The sequence below is a fragment of the Oncorhynchus mykiss genome, chromosome 18, assembly GCF_057628025.1.
Source record: "Oncorhynchus mykiss isolate SJ-2025 chromosome 18, ASM5762802v1, whole genome shotgun sequence".
Lineage (NCBI taxonomy): Eukaryota > Metazoa > Chordata > Actinopteri > Salmoniformes > Salmonidae > Oncorhynchus > Oncorhynchus mykiss.
The window spans coordinates 79,534,897-79,553,614 of record NC_143039.1 but is presented as its reverse complement, the minus strand read 5'-3'; the positions used below and the strand labels follow the sequence as shown (position 1 = coordinate 79,553,614).

General features: G+C 39.4%; 1 protein-coding gene across 1 annotated transcript in view; it reads right to left on the bottom strand.

The window, feature by feature from the left end:
- The window catches only part of LOC110518582 (CUB and sushi domain-containing protein 2), a 552,259-nt gene that overhangs the window by 319,182 nt on the left and 214,359 nt on the right, over window positions 1–18,718 (bottom strand). Inside the window, 2 exon segments of the mRNA XM_036953653.2 lie at window positions 1,514–1,701; window positions 4,081–4,219. Of these exon segments, the coding sequence (XP_036809548.2) occupies window positions 1,514–1,701; window positions 4,081–4,219 (327 nt within the window).

Below are 18,718 nucleotides of genomic sequence, written 5' to 3'. Positions count from 1 at the left end.
CTACCCTGTTTCTCCCCCACACACCCTACCCTGTTTCTGCCCCACACACCCTACCCTGTTTCTCCCCCACACACCCTACCCTGTTTCTGCCCCACACACCCTACCCTGTTTCTCCCCCACACACCCTACCCTGTTTCTGCCCCACACACCCTGCCCTGTTTCTCCCCCACACACCCTACCCTGTTTCTGTCCCACACACCCTACCCTGTTTCTGTCCCACACACCATGTCCTGTTTCTCCCCCACACACCCTACCCTGTTTCTGTCCCACACACCCTACCCTGTTTCTGCCCCACACACCATGTCCTGTTTCTGTCTGAGTGGTGCAGTTGCCACGGTGAATTATTAAAGCAGAGACTGCTGCTGTGACGAAGGGTTACTAATGTTGAGTCACACAGGTTTAAAAGATTTTAAAAACACCATTGTGTGTTTGCATCGTCTTTTGATGACAAGGTGAGAGTTGATAAAAAAAAAACGATGATGTTTTTAAAATCGTTTTAAACCTGTGTGTTTTCTGACGATGTGCCCCTGTGTGTTTTCTGACGATGTGCACCTGTGTGTTTTCTGACGATGTGCACTTGTGTGTTTTCTGACGATGTGCCCCTGTGTGTTTTCTGACGATGTGCCCCTGTGTGTTTTCTGACGATGTGCCCCTGTGTGTTTTCTGACGATGTGCCCCTGTGTGTTTTCTGACGATGTGCACCTGTGTGTTTTCTGACGATGTGCAACATCTTACAATATAATTAACCCTGTAGTTATTAAATACATATGGATGTTGTGATTGAGATGTCTGCATAGAGAAAAGGGAGTGATGATGGTTTTAATACCACCTCAGGAACACCACCTCATGAATATCACCTCATTAATACCACCTCATGAATATCACCTCATTAATACCACCTCGTGAATATCACCTCATTAATATCACCTCATTAATATCACCTCATTAATACCACCTCATGAATATCACCTCATGAATACCACCTCATTAATACCACCTCATTAATATCACATTAATATCACCTCATTAATTCCACCTCAGGAACACCGCCTCAGGAATACCACCTCATTAATACCACCTCATTAATATCACCTCAGGAATACCAACTCAGGAATACCACCTCAGGAATACCACCTCATTAATACCACCTCATTAATACCACCTCATTAATATCACCTATCACTGGCTCAGTCAGGGACCTGGCATGATTATAGCTCAGTCAGGGACCTGGCATGATTATAGCTCAGTCAGGGACCTGGCATGATTATCGCTCAGTCTGGGACCTGGCATGATTATAGCTCAGTCAGGGACCTGGCATGACTTTGACAGTGGAATAGCAAAACCAATAATTTGTAATGATGGGCTCTGTGTCAAGCCAAGCAAACTAATCTGGAACATAATATGATTTTTTTTGTCTGTGAGGAGAGGAAGGTAGGGAGCATTTCAGAGTTCCTCTAATGGTTGCTCTGGACCCAGCAATGTCTACTGGTTCTAGAAAAACACAAAGTCTTACTCTCATAGTGGATGCGGAAGCCGATGTCCGAGTGGCTTTTGTCAGTGGAGAAGAGGAGGAACAGGAAGTTGGAGGTGCTGATGAGGAACTGGGGCACCTGGGTACCCTGGTAGCTACCAATCAGAGGTGACGAGGGGAACCGCCCATCACGCACCTCCAGCACGTCATAGTTTACCTCAGTACGAAACCTGGGGGAACAACCAATGGGTTAACAGGAATCTGGGAGAACAACCAATGGGTGAACAGCAATCGATTGGACAACTAATGGAGGAACAGCAATCTGGGGGAACAACCAATTGGTTAACAGGAATCTGGGAGAATAACCAATGTTTTAACAAGTATCTGGGGAACATCCAATGGATTAACAGGAATCTGTGGGACCATCCTCCTCAGTGAAATTCATTTAAAAAAAAAAATTGTGAATCTTTAAAAAAGAGATGCTAAATATATTCATGTAACCAAATAATTGATTAAAACACAGTGTTTTGTAAAGAAGGTCTACAGCAGCCTCAACAGCACTCTGTAGGGTAGCACCATGGTGTAGCCGAAGGACAGATAGCTTCCATCCTCCTCTAGGTACATTGACTTCAATACAAAACCTAGGAAGCTCATGGTTTTCATCCTCTTCTTTAGACTTACACAGTAATTATGACAACTTCTGGAGGACATCCTCCAACCTATCAGAGCTCTTACAGCATGAACTGACATGTTTTCCACCCAATCAAAAGATCAGAGAATGAATCGAGTACTGAAAGCATAAGCTACAACTAGCTACCACTGCAGTGCATACAATGTGGTGAGTATCTGATTCAAAGAGAGAAAGACAATAGTTGAACAGTTTTGAACAAATTATATATATATATATTTTTAAACTGAAGGAGAAGCAAGAGAAAAATAGAGAGAGAGATTAAGCTGTATATTCTAATTTTTTTCACTTCACATTCACTTACTAGCAGCTAGCTAGTTTAGCCTGCTCAAACAGAGAGGGATGCTATGCTAGCTAGTTTAGCCTGCTCAAACAGAGAGGGATGCTATGCTAGCTAGTTTAGCCTGCTCAAACAGAGAGGGATGCTATGCTAGCTAGTTTAGCCTGCTCAAACATAGAGGGAAGCTATACTAGCTAGTATAGCCTGCTCAAACAGAGAGGGATACTATGCTAGCTAGTTTAGCCTGCTCAAACAGAGGGAAGCTATGCTAGCTAGTTTAGCCTGCTCAAACAGAGAGGGATGCTATGCTAGCTAGTTTAGCCTGCTCAAACAGAGAGGGATGCTATGAAAGCTAGTTTATCCTGCTCAAACAGAGGGGGAAGCAAGGTTAGCTAGTTTAGCCTGCTCAAACAGAGAGGGAAGCTATGCTATCTAGTTTAGCCTGCTCAAACAGAGAGGGATGCTATGCTAGCTAGTTTAGCCTGCTCAAACAGAGAGGGATGATATGCTAGCTAGTTTAGCCTGCTCAAACAGAGAGGGATGCTATGAAAGCTAGTTTATCCTGCTCAAACAGAGGGGGAAGCAAGGTTAGCTAGTTTAGCCTGCTCAAACAGAGAGGGAAGCTATGCTATCTAGTTTAGCCTGCTCAAACAGAGAGGGAAGCTATGCTATCTAGTTTAGCCTGCTCAAACAGAGAGGGATGCTATGCAAGCTAGTTTAGCCTGCTCAAACAGAGAGGGAAGCAAGGTAAGGCAATGGGTTGCAATGGGCAATGGGTTAGCAGGAATCTGATGGAATAACCAATGGGTTAGCAGGATTCTGAGGGAACAACCATTGGGTTAGCAGGATTCTGAGGGAACAAGCAATGGGTTAGCAGGAATCTGATGGAATAACCAATGGGTTAGCAGGATTCTGAGGGAACAACCAATGGGTTAGCAGGATTCTGAGGGAACAACCAATGGGTTAGCAGGAATATGAGGGAACAACCAATGGGTCAGCAGGTATGATATGAAACAGCTAGATAGGAGTTACGGCAGGGTAAAAACTAAGTACTGGTCAGTGTTTCCCAACTAATAGTAGAATAGAGAAAACGTCTGGATTCATATTCAGAAGCAACGTGGAAAGCAGCATCGTTCTTGTTTTGGAACAGTGTGTTGTACAGCTGAGAGAATAAGCCTGGAGGAAAGATGCTTGAGTGACAGGGAGGTGACGCTTAGTATGTGTGGCCTGGAAAGTGGAAGCAAGCTGCCACGGGAGGTAGAGGACTCTATGGCGCTCGGATGCTGCGGAAGAACGAAGCCTGATCATTAGTAACAATTATTATATGGGTGATTATTTTACAGGCGCAGCGGTGCCCCCAAATAAGACAAATCCAGGTCGCATCAAAATATTTAGGAGCAATATGGTCACACTTTAGAGCCCTGAGAGAGAGAGAGAGAGAGAGAGAGAGAGGGAGAGAGAGAGAGAGAGAGAGTAATACACAGTACAATAATGTAGGAGAAGATGGAAGAGAGAGAGAGAGAGAGAGAGAGAGAGAGACATCGAGAGAGAGAGAGAGAGAGAGAGAGAGAGAGGCAGAATGAATGATCGTAAGGGTAGAGATAGGAAAAGAAAAGAAGACAGTGTTGTGTCCTGACTTACTTATCAAACACGATCTTGATGGGGTATCCTGGCGGAGCCTCGATGACCCACTCACAGTTAAGGGCCTCCTTATAGAGCTCTGGCCAACCAGGGGACAGGATGATTCCACTAGGAGCCTTCAGATCACCCCCACACTGAGCTGAGGAACAGGGGAGGAGAGGGGGGGGGGGGGGGGGGGATGAAGGGGAGGAAGGGAGAGGAGAGAGGAGAGGAATGGGAAGAGGGAGGGTGAGAGGAGGGGGCAGATGGTGTGGGAAAAGAGGGGAGGGGGAGAGGAGGTGAGGGATGAGGGAAGAAGAGGGATAGGTAAGGGGAAGAGGGAGGATAGGGAGGGGGAGAGGGAGGAATGGGAAGAGGGAGGGGGAGAGGAGGGGGCAGATGGTGTGGGAAAAGAGGGGAAGGGGGAGAGGAGGTGAGGGATGAGGGAAGAAGAGGGATAGGGAAGGGGAGAGGGAGGATAGGGAGGGGGAGAGGGAGGGTATGGAGGTGGAGAGGGAGGAAGATAGGAGGAGGAGAGGAGGGATGAGAGGTGTGAGAAGAACACAGAGCGAGGGAGAAAGAGGGAAAAAGCGACAGTCTATTATATAGTCACGGATGTGTCCAATGTGTTCACTTATCCCCATAGCTCATCTTCAAAGTCCATGTTTAACACAATACATCACTGGGACTCTGTTTCAGTCAGCCTCAGCAGGGGTGGAGGCCGTCATGGAAATGGCTGACAATTACTGGAGCTCAAGGTCAAACATCAGTCCAGAGACTGAGGGGGTGGTTTGGTGGAAGAGAGAAGGGGGAGGCAAGTGTGTGTGTGTGTGTGTGTGTGTGTGTGTGTGTGTGTTCATGCATAAACCCTTGTGTGTATCACACAGAACAGAAAACACCTTGGTCATCACACAACAGCCTGTGATGTGAGGCTAACCTGATCAACAGCCTGTGAAATGAGGCTGACATGCCTGCTTGCTAATGTGCCTTGTCTCCTCATTGATGTGAATGCCTTGTCAATACTGCAGGTGGTTCATTATGCAGTGATCTGTATTGTGTTGTAAAAAAATATAGAAAAAAATTAAATAATTCGCCACTTCATCGATTGTCATTACAAATGCAGACACTGTTTTTTATTGGCTTTTACCAATTGACCTTCAGTATTCAGATGTAACTGATCAATTGATCTGACGGCTGTGTTTAATACACTACTCTATAACCTGGCATACTGTTTCATACACTATAACCTGGCATAATGTTTCATACACTACTCTATAACCTGGCATACTGTTTCATACACTACTCTATAACCTGGCATACTGTTTCATACACTATAACCTGGCATAATGTTTCATACACTACTCTATAACCTGGCATACTGTTTCATACACTACTCTATAACCTGGCATACTGTTTCATACACTACACTATAACCTGGCATACTGTTTCATACACTACACTATAACCTGGCATACTGTTTCATACACTACACTATAACCTGGCATACTGTTTCATACACTATAACCTGGCATACTGTTTCATACACTACACTATAACCTGGCATACTGTTTCATACACTACACTATAACCTGGCATACTGTTTCATACACTACTCTATAACCTGGCATACTGTTTCATACACTACACTATAACCTGGCATACTGTTTCATACACTATAACCTGGCATACTGTTTCATACACTACACTATAACCTGGCATACTGTTTCATACACTACACTATAACCTGGCATACTGTTTCATACACTACACTATAACCTGGCATACTGTTTCATACACTACTCTATAACCTGGCATACTGTTTCATACACTATAACCTGGCATACTGTTTCATACACTACTCTATAACCTGGCATACTGTTTCATACACTATAACCTGGCATACTGTTTCATACACTACACTATAACCTGGCATACTGTTTAATACACTACACTATAACCTGGCATACTGTTTCATACACTATAACCTGGCATACTGTTTCATACACTACACTATAACCTGGCATACTGTTTCATACACTACACTATAACCTGGCATACTGTTTCATACACTACTCTATAACCTGGCATACTGTTTCATACACTATAACCTGGCATACTGTTTCATACACTACTCTATAACCTGGCATACTGTTTCATACACTATAACCTGGCATACTGTTTCATACACTACACTATAACCTGGCATACTGTTTAATACACTACACTATAACCTGGCATACTGTTTCATACACTATAACCTGGCATACTGTGTCATACACTACTCTATAACCTGGCATACTGTTTAATACACTACTCTATAACCTGGCATACTGTTTAATACACTATAACCTGGCATACTGTTTCATACACTACTCTAAAACCTGGCATACTGTTTCATACACTATAACCTGGCATACTGTGTCATACACTACTCTATAACCTGGCATACTGTTTAAGACACTACTCTATAACCTGGCATACTGTTTAATACACTATAACCTGGCATACTGTTTCATACACTACTCTATAACCTGGCATACTGTTTAATACACTATAACCTGGCATACTGTTTCATACACTACTCTATAACCTGGCATACTGTTTCATACACTACACTATAACCTGGCATACTGTTTCATACACTACACTATAACCTGGCATACTGTTTCATACACTACACTATAACCTGGCATACTGTTTAATACACTACACTATAACCTGGCATACTGTTTCATACACTACTCTATAACCTGGCATACTGTTTCATACACTATAACCTGGCATACTGTTTCATACACTACTCTATAACCTGGCATACTGTTTCATACACTACTCTATAACCTGGCATACTGTTTCATACACTATAACCTGGCATACTGTTTCATACACTACTCTATAACCTGGCATACTGTTTAATACACTACTCTATAACCTGGCATACTGTTTCATACACTACTCTATAACCTGGCATACTGTTTCATACACTATAACCTGGCATACTGTTTCATACACTACTCTATAACCTGGCATACTGTTTCATACACTACACTACAACCTGGCATACTGTTTCATACACTACACTATAACCTGGCATACTGTTTCATACACTATAAACTGGCATACTGTTTCATACACTACACTATAACCTGGCATACTGTTTCATACACTATAACCTGGCATACTGTTTCATACACTACTCTATAACCTGGCATACTGTTTCATACACTATAACCTGGCATACTGTTTCATACACTACTCTGTAACCTGGCATACTGTTTAATACACTACTCTATAACCTGGCATACTGTTTCATACACTATAACCTGGCATACTGTTTCATACACTATAACCTGGCATACTGTTTCATACACTACACTATAACCTGGCATACTGTTTAATACACTACACTATAACCTGGCATACTGTTTCATACACTACACTATAACCTGGCATACTGTTTCATACACTATAACCTGGCATACTGTTTCATACACTACTCTATAACCTGGCATACTGTTTCATACACTACTCTATAACCTGGCATACTGTTTCATACACTATAACCTGGCATACTGTTTCATACACTACTCTATAACCTGGCATACTGTTTCATACACTAATCTATAACCTGACATACTGTTTCATACACTACTCTATAACCTGGCATACTGTTTCATACACTACTCTATAACCTGGCATACTGTTTCATACACTACTCTATAACCTGGCATACTGTTTCATACACTACTCTATAACCTGGCATACTGTTTCATACACTACTCTATAACCTGGCATACTGTTTCATACACTACTCTATAACCTGGCATACTGTTTCATACACTACTCTATAACCTGGCATACTGTTTAATACACTACTCTATAACCTGGCATACTGTTTCATACACTATAACCTGGCATACTGTTTCATACACAATAACCTGGCATACTGTTTCATACACTACTCTATAACCTGGCATACTGTTTCATACACTATAACCTGGCATACTGTTTAATACACTACTCTATAACCTGGCATACTGTTTCATACACTATAACCTGGCATACTGTTTCATACACTACTCTATAACCTGGCATACTGTTTCATACACTACTCTATAACCTGGCATACTGTTTAATACACTACTCTATAACCTGGCATACTGTTTCATACACTATAACCTGGCATACTGTTTCATACACAATAACCTGGCATACTGTTTCATACACTACTCTATAACCTGGCATACTGTTTCATACACTATAACCTGGCATACTGTTTAATACACTACTCTATAACCTGGCATACTGTTTCATACACTATAACCTGGCATACTGTTTCATACACTACTCTATAACCTGGCATACTGTTTCATACACTACTCTATAACCTGGCATACTGTTTAATACACTACTCTATAACCTGGCATACTGTTTCATACACTACTCTATAACCTGGCATACTGTTTCATACACTACTCTATAACCTGGCATACTGTTTAATACACTACTCTATAACCTGGCATACTGTTTCATACACTACTCTATAACCTGGCATACTGTTTCATACACTACACTATAACCTGGCATACTGTTTCATACACTACTCTATAACCTGGCATACTGTTTCATACACTATAACCTGGCATACTGTTTCATACACTACTCTATAACCTGGCATACTGTTTCATACACTACTCTATAACCTGGCATACTGTTTCATACACTACACTATAACCTGGCATACTGTTTCATACACTATAACCTGGCATACTGTTTCATACACTATAACCTGGCATACTGTTTCATACACTACACTATAACCTGGCATACTGTTTCATACACTACTCTATAACCTGGCATACTGTTTCATACACTACACTATAACCTGGCATACTGTTTCATACACTATAACCTGGCATACTGTTTCATACACTACACTATAACCTGGCATACTGTTTCATACACTATAACCTGGCATACTGTTTCATACACTACACTATAACCTGGCATACTGTTTCATACACTACACTATAACCTGGCATACTGTTTCATACACTACACTATAACCTGGCATACTGTTTCATACACTACTCTATAACCTGGCATACTGTTTCATAAACTATAACCTGGCATACTGTTTCATACACTACTCTATAACCTGGCATACTGTTTCATACACTATAACCTGGCATACTGTTTCATACACTACTCTATAACCTGGCATACTGTTTCATACACTATAACCTGGCATACTGTTTCATACACTACACTATAACCTGGCATACTGTTTAATACAATACACTATAACCTGGCATACTGTTTCATACACTATAACCTGGCATACTGTGTCATACACTACTCTATAACCTGGCATACTGTTTAATACACTACTCTATAACCTGGCATACTGTTTAATACACTATAACCTGGCATACTGTTTCATACACTACTCTATAACCTGGCATACTGTTTCATACACTACTCTATAACCTGGCATACTGTTTCATACACTACACTATAACCTGGCATACTGTTTCATACACTACACTATAACCTGGCATACTGTTTCATACACTACACTATAACCTGGCATACTGTTTAATACACTACACTATAACCTGGCATACTGTTTCATACACTACTCTATAACCTGGCATACTGTTTCATACACTATAACCTGGCATACTGTTTCATACACTACTCTATAACCTGGCATACTGTTTCATACACTACTCTATAACCTGGCATACTGTTTCATACACTACTCTATAACCTGGCATACTGTTTAATACACTACTCTATAACCTGGCATACTGTTTCATACACTACTCTATAACCTGGCATACTGTTTCATACACTATAACCTGGCATACTGTTTCATACACTACTCTATAACCTGGCATACTGTTTCATACACTACACTATAACCTGGCATACTGTTTAATACACTACACTATAACCTGGCATGCTGCTTCATACACTATAACCTGGCATACTGTTTCATACACTACACTATAACCTGGCATACTGTTTCATACACTATAACCTGGCATACTGTTTCATACACTACTCTATAACCTGGCATACTGTTTCATATACTACTCTGTAACCTGGCATACTGTTTAATACACTACTCTATAACCTGGCATACTGTTTCATACACTACACTATAACCTGGCAAACTGTTTCATACACTATAACCTGGCATACTGTTTCATACACTACTCTATAACCTGGCATACTGTTTAATACACTACTCTATAACCTGGCATACTGTTTCATACACTACACTATAACCTGGCATACTGTTTCATACACTATAACCTGGCATACTGTTTCATACACTACACTATAACCTGGCATACTGTTTAATACACTACACTATAACCTGGCATACTGTTTCATACACTACACTATAACCTGGCATACTGTTTCATACACTATAACCTGGCATACTGTTTCATACACTACTCTATAACCTGGCATACTGTTTCATACACTACTCTATAACCTGGCATACTGTTTCATACACTATAACCTGGCATACTGTTTCATACACTACTCTATAACCTGGCATACTGTTTCATACACTAATCTATAACCTGACATACTGTTTCATACACTACTCTATAACCTGGCATACTGTTTCATACACTACTCTATAACCTGGCATACTGTTTCATACACTACTCTATAACCTGGCATACTGTTTCATACACTACTCTATAACCTGGCATACTGTTTCATACACTACTCTATAACCTGGCATACTGTTTCATACACTACTCTATAACCTGGCATACTGTTTCATACACTACTCTATAACCTGGCATACTGTTTAATACACTACTCTATAACCTGGCATACTGTTTCATACACTATAACCTGGCATACTGTTTCATACACAATAACCTGGCATGCTGTTTCATACACTACTCTATAACCTGGCATACTGTTTCATACACTACACTATAACCTGGCATACTGTTTCATACACTACTATATAACCTGGCATACTGTTTCATACACTACTCTATAACCTGGCATACTGTTTCATACACTAATCTATAACCTGACATACTGTTTCATACACTACTCTATAACCTGGCATACTGTTTCATACACTACTCTATAACCTGGCATACTGTTTCATACACTACTCTATAACCTGGCATACTGTTTCATACACTACTCTATAACCTGGCATACTGTTTCATACACTACTCTATAACCTGGCATACTGTTTCATACACTACTCTATAACCTGGCATACTGTTTCATACACTACTCTATAACCTGGCATACTGTTTAATACACTACTCTATAACCTGGCATACTGTTTCATACACTATAACCTGGCATACTGTTTCATACACAATAACCTGGCATACTGTTTCATACACTACTCTATAACCTGGCATACTGTTTCATACACTACACTATAACCTGGCATACTGTTTCATACACTACTATATAACCTGGCATACTGTTTCATACACTACTCTATAACCTGGCATACTGTTTCATACACTAATCTATAACCTGGCATACTGTTTCATACACTACTCTATAACCTGGCATACTGTTTCATACACTACACTATAACCTGGCATACTGTTTCATACACTACACTATAACCTGGCATACTGTTTAATACACTACACTATAACCTGGCATACTGTTTCATACACTACTCTATAACCTGGCATACTGTTTCATACACTATAACCTGGCATACTGTTTCATACACTACTCTATAACCTGGCATACTGTTTCATACACTACTCTATAACCTGGCATACTGTTTCATACACTACTCTATAACCTGGCATACTGTTTCATACACTACTCTATAACCTGGCATACTGTTTCATACACTACTCTATAACCTGGCATACTGTTTCATACACTACTCTATAACCTGGCATACTGTTTAATACACTACTCTATAACCTGGCATACTGTTTCATACACTATAACCTGGCATACTGTTTCATACACAATAACCTGGCATACTGTTTCATACACTACTCTATAACCTGGCATACTGTTTCATACACTATAACCTGGCATACTGTTTAATACACTACTCTATAACCTGGCATACTGTTTCATACACTATAACCTGGCATACTGTTTCATACACTACTCTATAACCTGGCATACTGTTTCATACACTACTCTATAACCTGGCATACTGTTTAATACACTACTCTATAACCTGGCATACTGTTTCATACACTACTCTATAACCTGGCATACTGTTTCATACACTACTCTATAACCTGGCATACTGTTTCATACACTACTCTATAACCTGGCATACTGTTTAATACACTACTCTATAACCTGGCATACTGTTTCATACACTATAACCTGGCATACTGTTTCATACACTACTCTATAACCTGGCATACTGTTTCATACACTACACTATAACCTGGCATACTGTTTCATACACTACTCTATAACCTGGCATACTGTTTCATACACTATAACCTGGCATACTGTTTCATACACTACTCTATAACCTGGCATACTGTTTCATACACTACTCTATAACCTGGCATACTGTTTCATACACTATAACCTGGCATACTGTTTCATACACTATAACCTGGCATACTGTTTCATACACTACTCTATAACCTGGCATACTGCTTCATACACTATAACCTGGCATACTGTTTCATACACTACTCTATAACGTGGCATACTGTTTCATACACTACACTATAACCTGGCATACTGTTTAATACACTACACTATAACCTGGCATACTGTTTCATACACTATAACCTGGCATACTGTTTCATACACTACTCTATAACCTGGCATACTGTTTCATACACTACACTATAACCTGGCATACTGTTTCATACACTACTATATAACCTGGCATACTGTTTCATACACTACTCTATAACCTGGCATACTGTTTCATACACTAATCTATAACCTGGCATACTGTTTCATACACTACTCTATAACCTGGCATACTGTTTCATACACTACACTATAACCTGGCATACTGTTTCATACACTACACTATAACCTGGCATACTGTTTAATACACTACACTATAACCTGGCATACTGTTTCATACACTACTCTATAACCTGGCATACTGTTTCATACACTATAACCTGGCATACTGTTTCATACACTACTCTATAACCTGGCATACTGTTTCATACACTACTCTATAACCTGGCATACTGTTTCATACACTATAACCTGGCATACTGTTTCATACACTACTCTATAACCTGGCATACTGTTTAATACACTACTCTATAACCCGGCATACTGTTTCATACACTACTCTATAACCTGGCATACTGTTTCATACACTATAACCTGGCATACTGTTTCATACACTACTCTATAATCTGGCATACTGTTTCATACACTACACTATAACCTGGCATACTGTTTCATACACTACACTATAACCTGGCATACTGTTTCATACACTATAACCTGGCATACTGTTTCATACACTACTCTATAACCTGGCATACTGTTTCATACACTACTCTATAACCTGGCATACTGTTTCATACACTATAACCTGGCATACTGTTTCATGCACTACTCTATAACCTGGCATACTGTTTCATACACTAATCTATAACCTGACATACTGTTTCATACACTACTCTATAACCTGGCATACTGTTTCATACACTACTCTATAACCTGGCATACTGTTTCATACACTACACTATAACCTGGCATACTGTTTCATACACTACTCTATAACCTGGCATACTGTTTCATACACTACTCTATAACCTGGCATACTGTTTCATACACTACTCTATAACCTGGCATACTGTTTAATACACTACTCTATAACCTGGCATACTGTTTCATACACTATAACCTGGCATACTGTTTCATACACTATAACCTGGCATACTGTTTCATACACTACTCTATAACCTGGCATACTGTTTCATACACTATAACCTGGCATACTGTTTAATACACTACTCTATAACCTGGCATACTGTTTCATACACTATAACCTGGCATACTGTTTCATACACTACTCTATAACCTGGCATACTGTTTCATACACTACACTATAACCTGGCATACTGTTTCATACACTACTATATAACCTGGCATACTGTTTCATACACTACTCTATAACCTGGCATACTGTTTCATACACTAATCTATAACCTGGCATACTGTTTCATACACTACTCTATAACCTGGCATACTGTTTCATACACTACACTATAACCTGGCATACTGTTTCATACACTACACTATAACCTGGCATACTGTTTAATACACTACACTATAACCTGGCATACTGTTTCATACACTACTCTATAACCTGGCATACTGTTTCATACACTATAACCTGGCATACTGTTTCATACACTACTCTATAACCTGGCATACTGTTTCATACACTACTCTATAACCTGGCATACTGTTTCATACACTATAACCTGGCATACTGTTTCATACACTACTCTATAACCTGGCATACTGTTTAATACACTACTCTATAACCCGGCATACTGTTTCATACACTACTCTATAACCTGGCATACTGTTTCATACACTATAACCTGGCATACTGTTTCATACACTACTCTATAATCTGGCATACTGTTTCATACACTACACTATAACCTGGCATACTGTTTCATACACTACACTATAACCTGGCATACTGTTTCATACACTATAACCTGGCATACTGTTTCATACACTACTCTATAACCTGGCATACTGTTTCATACACTACTCTATAACCTGGCATACTGTTTCATACACTATAACCTGGCATACTGTTTCATACACTACTCTATAACCTGGCATACTGTTTCATACACTAATCTATAACCTGACATACTGTTTCATACACTACTCTATAACCTGGCATACTGTTTCATACACTACTCTATAACCTGGCATACTGTTTCATACACTAATCTATAACCTGACATACTGTTTCATACACTACTCTATAACCTGGCATACTGTTTCATACACTACTCTATAACCTGGCATACTGTTTCATACACTACACTATAACCTGGCATACTGTTTCATACACTACTCTATAACCTGGCATACTGTTTCATACACTACTCTATAACCTGGCATACTGTTTCATACACTACTCTATAACCTGGCATACTGTTTAATACACTACTCTATAACCTGGCATACTGTTTCATACACTATAACCTGGCATACTGTTTCATACACTACTCTATAACCTGGCATACTGTTTCATACACTATAACCTGGCATACTGTTTAATACACTACTCTATAACCTGGCATACTGTTTCATACACTATAACCTGGCATACTGTTTCATACACTACTCTATAACCTGGCATACTGTTTCATACACTACTCTATAACCTGGCATACTGTTTAATACACTACTCTATAACCTGGCATACTGTTTCATACACTACTCTATAACCTGGCATACTGTTTCATACACTACTCTATAACCTGGCATACTGTTTCATACACTACTCTATAACCTGGCATACTGTTTCATACACTACTCTATAACCTGGCATACTGTTTAATACACTACTCTATAACCTGGCATACTGTTTCATACACTATAACCTGGCATACTGTTTCATACAATACTCTATAACCTGGCATACTGTTTCATACACTACTCTATAACCTGGCATACTGTTTCATACACTACTCTATAACCTGGCATACTGTTTCATACACTACTCTATAACCTGGCATACTGTTTAATACACTACTCTATAACCTGGCATACTGTTTCATACACTATAACCTGGCATACTGTTTCATACACTACACTATAACCTGGCATACTGTTTCATACACTACTCTATAACCTGGCATACTGTTTCATACACTATAACCTGGCATACTGTTTCATACACTACTCTATAACCTGGCATACTGTTTCATACACTACTCTATAACCTGGCATACTGTTTCATACACTATAACCTGGCATACTGTTTCATAAACTATAACCTGGCATACTGTTTCATACACTACTCTATAACCTGGCATACTGCTTCATACACTATAACCTGGCATACTGTTTCATACACTACTCTATAACCTGGCATACTGTTTCATACACTACACTATAACCTGGCATACTGTTTAATACACTACACTATAACCTGGCATACTGTTTCATACACTATAACCTGGCATACTGTTTCATACACTACTCTATAACCTGGCATACTGTTTCATACACTACACTATAACCTGGCATACTGTTTCATACACTACTATATAACCTGGCATACTGTTTCATACACTACTCTATAACCTGGCATACTGTTTCATACACTAATCTATAACCTGGCATACTGTTTCATACACTACTCTATAACCTGGCATACTGTTTCATACACTACACTATAACCTGGCATACTGTTTCATACACTACACTATAACCTGGCATACTGTTTAATACACTACACTATAACCTGGCATACTGTTTCATACACTACTCTATAACCTGGCATACTGTTTCATACACTATAACCTGGCATACTGTTTCATACACTACTCTATAACCTGGCATACTGTTTCATACACTACTCTATAACCTGGCATACTGTTTCATACACTATAACCTGGCATACTGTTTCATACACTACTCTATAACCTGGCATACTGTTTAATACACTACTCTATAACCCGGCATACTGTTTCATACACTACTCTATAACCTGGCATACTGTTTCATACACTATAACCTGGCATACTGTTTCATACACTACTCTATAATCTGGCATACTGTTTCATACACTACACTATAACCTGGCATACTGTTTCATACACTACACTATAACCTGGCATACTGTTTCATACACTATAACCTGGCATACTGTTTCATACACTACTCTATAACCTGGCATACTGTTTCATACACTACTCTATAACCTGGCATACTGTTTCATACACTATAACCTGGCATACTGTTTCATACACTAATCTATAACCTGACATACTGTTTCATACACTACTCTATAACCTGGCATACTGTTTCATACACTACTCTATAACCTGGCATACTGTTTCATACACTACACTATAACCTGGCATACTGTTTCATACACTACTCTATAACCTGGCATACTGTTTCATACACTACTCTATAACCTGGCATACTGTTTCATACACTACTCTATAACCTGGCATACTGTTTCATACACTACTCTATAACCTGGCATACTGTTTAATACACTACTCTATAACCTGGCATACTGTTTCATACACTATAACCTGGCATACTGTTTCATACACTATAACCTGGCATACTGTTTCATACACTACTCTATAACCTGGCATACTGTTTCATACACTATAACCTGGCATACTGTTTAATACACTACTCTATAACCTGGCATACTGTTTCATACACTATAACCTGGCATACTGTTTCATACACTACTCTATAACCTGGCATACTGTTTCATACACTACTCTATAACCTGGCATACTGTTTAATACACTACTCTATAACCTGGCATACTGTTTCATACACTACTCTATAACCTGGCATACTGTTTCATACACTACTCTATAACCTGGCATACTGTTTAATACACTACTCTATAACCTGGCATACTGTTTCATACACTATAACCTGGCATACTGTTTCATACAATACTCTATAACCTGGCATACTGTTTCATACACTACACTATAACCTGGCATACTGTTTCATACACTACTCTATAACCTGGCATACTGTTTCATACACTATAACCTGGCATACTGTTTCATACACTACTCTATAACCTGGCATACTGTTTCATACACTACTCTATAACCTGGCATACTGTTTCATACACTATAACCTGGCATACTGTTTCATACACTACTCTATAACCTGGCATACTGTTTCATACATTAATCTATAACCTGACATACTGTTTCATACACTATTCTATAACCTGGCATACTGTTTCATACACTACTCTATAACCTGGCATACTGTTTCATACACTATAACCTGGCATACTGTTTCATACACTACTCTATAACCTGGCATACTGTTTCATACACTACTCTATAACCTGGCATACTGTTTCATACACTACTCTATAACCTGGCATACTGTTTAATACACTACTCTATAACCTGGCATACTGTTTCATACACTATAACCTGGCATACTGTTTCATACACTACTCTATAACCTGGCATACTGTTTCATACACTATAACCTGGCATACTGTTTAATACACTACTCTATAACCTGGCATACTGTTTCATACACTATAACCTGGCATACTGTTTCATACACTACTCTATAACCTGGCATACTGTTTCATACACTACTCTATAACCTGGCATACTGTTTAATACACTACTCTATAACCTGGCATACTGTTTCATACACTACTCTATAACCTGGCATACTGTTTCATACACTACTCTATAACCTGGCATACTGTTTCATACACTACTCTATAACCTGGCATACTGTTTCATACACTACTCTATAACCTGGCATACTGTTTCATACACTACTCTATAACCTGGCATACTGTTTCATACACTATAACCTGGCATACTGTTTCATACAATACTCTATAACCTGGCATACTGTTTCATACACTACACTATAACCTGGCATACTGTTTCAT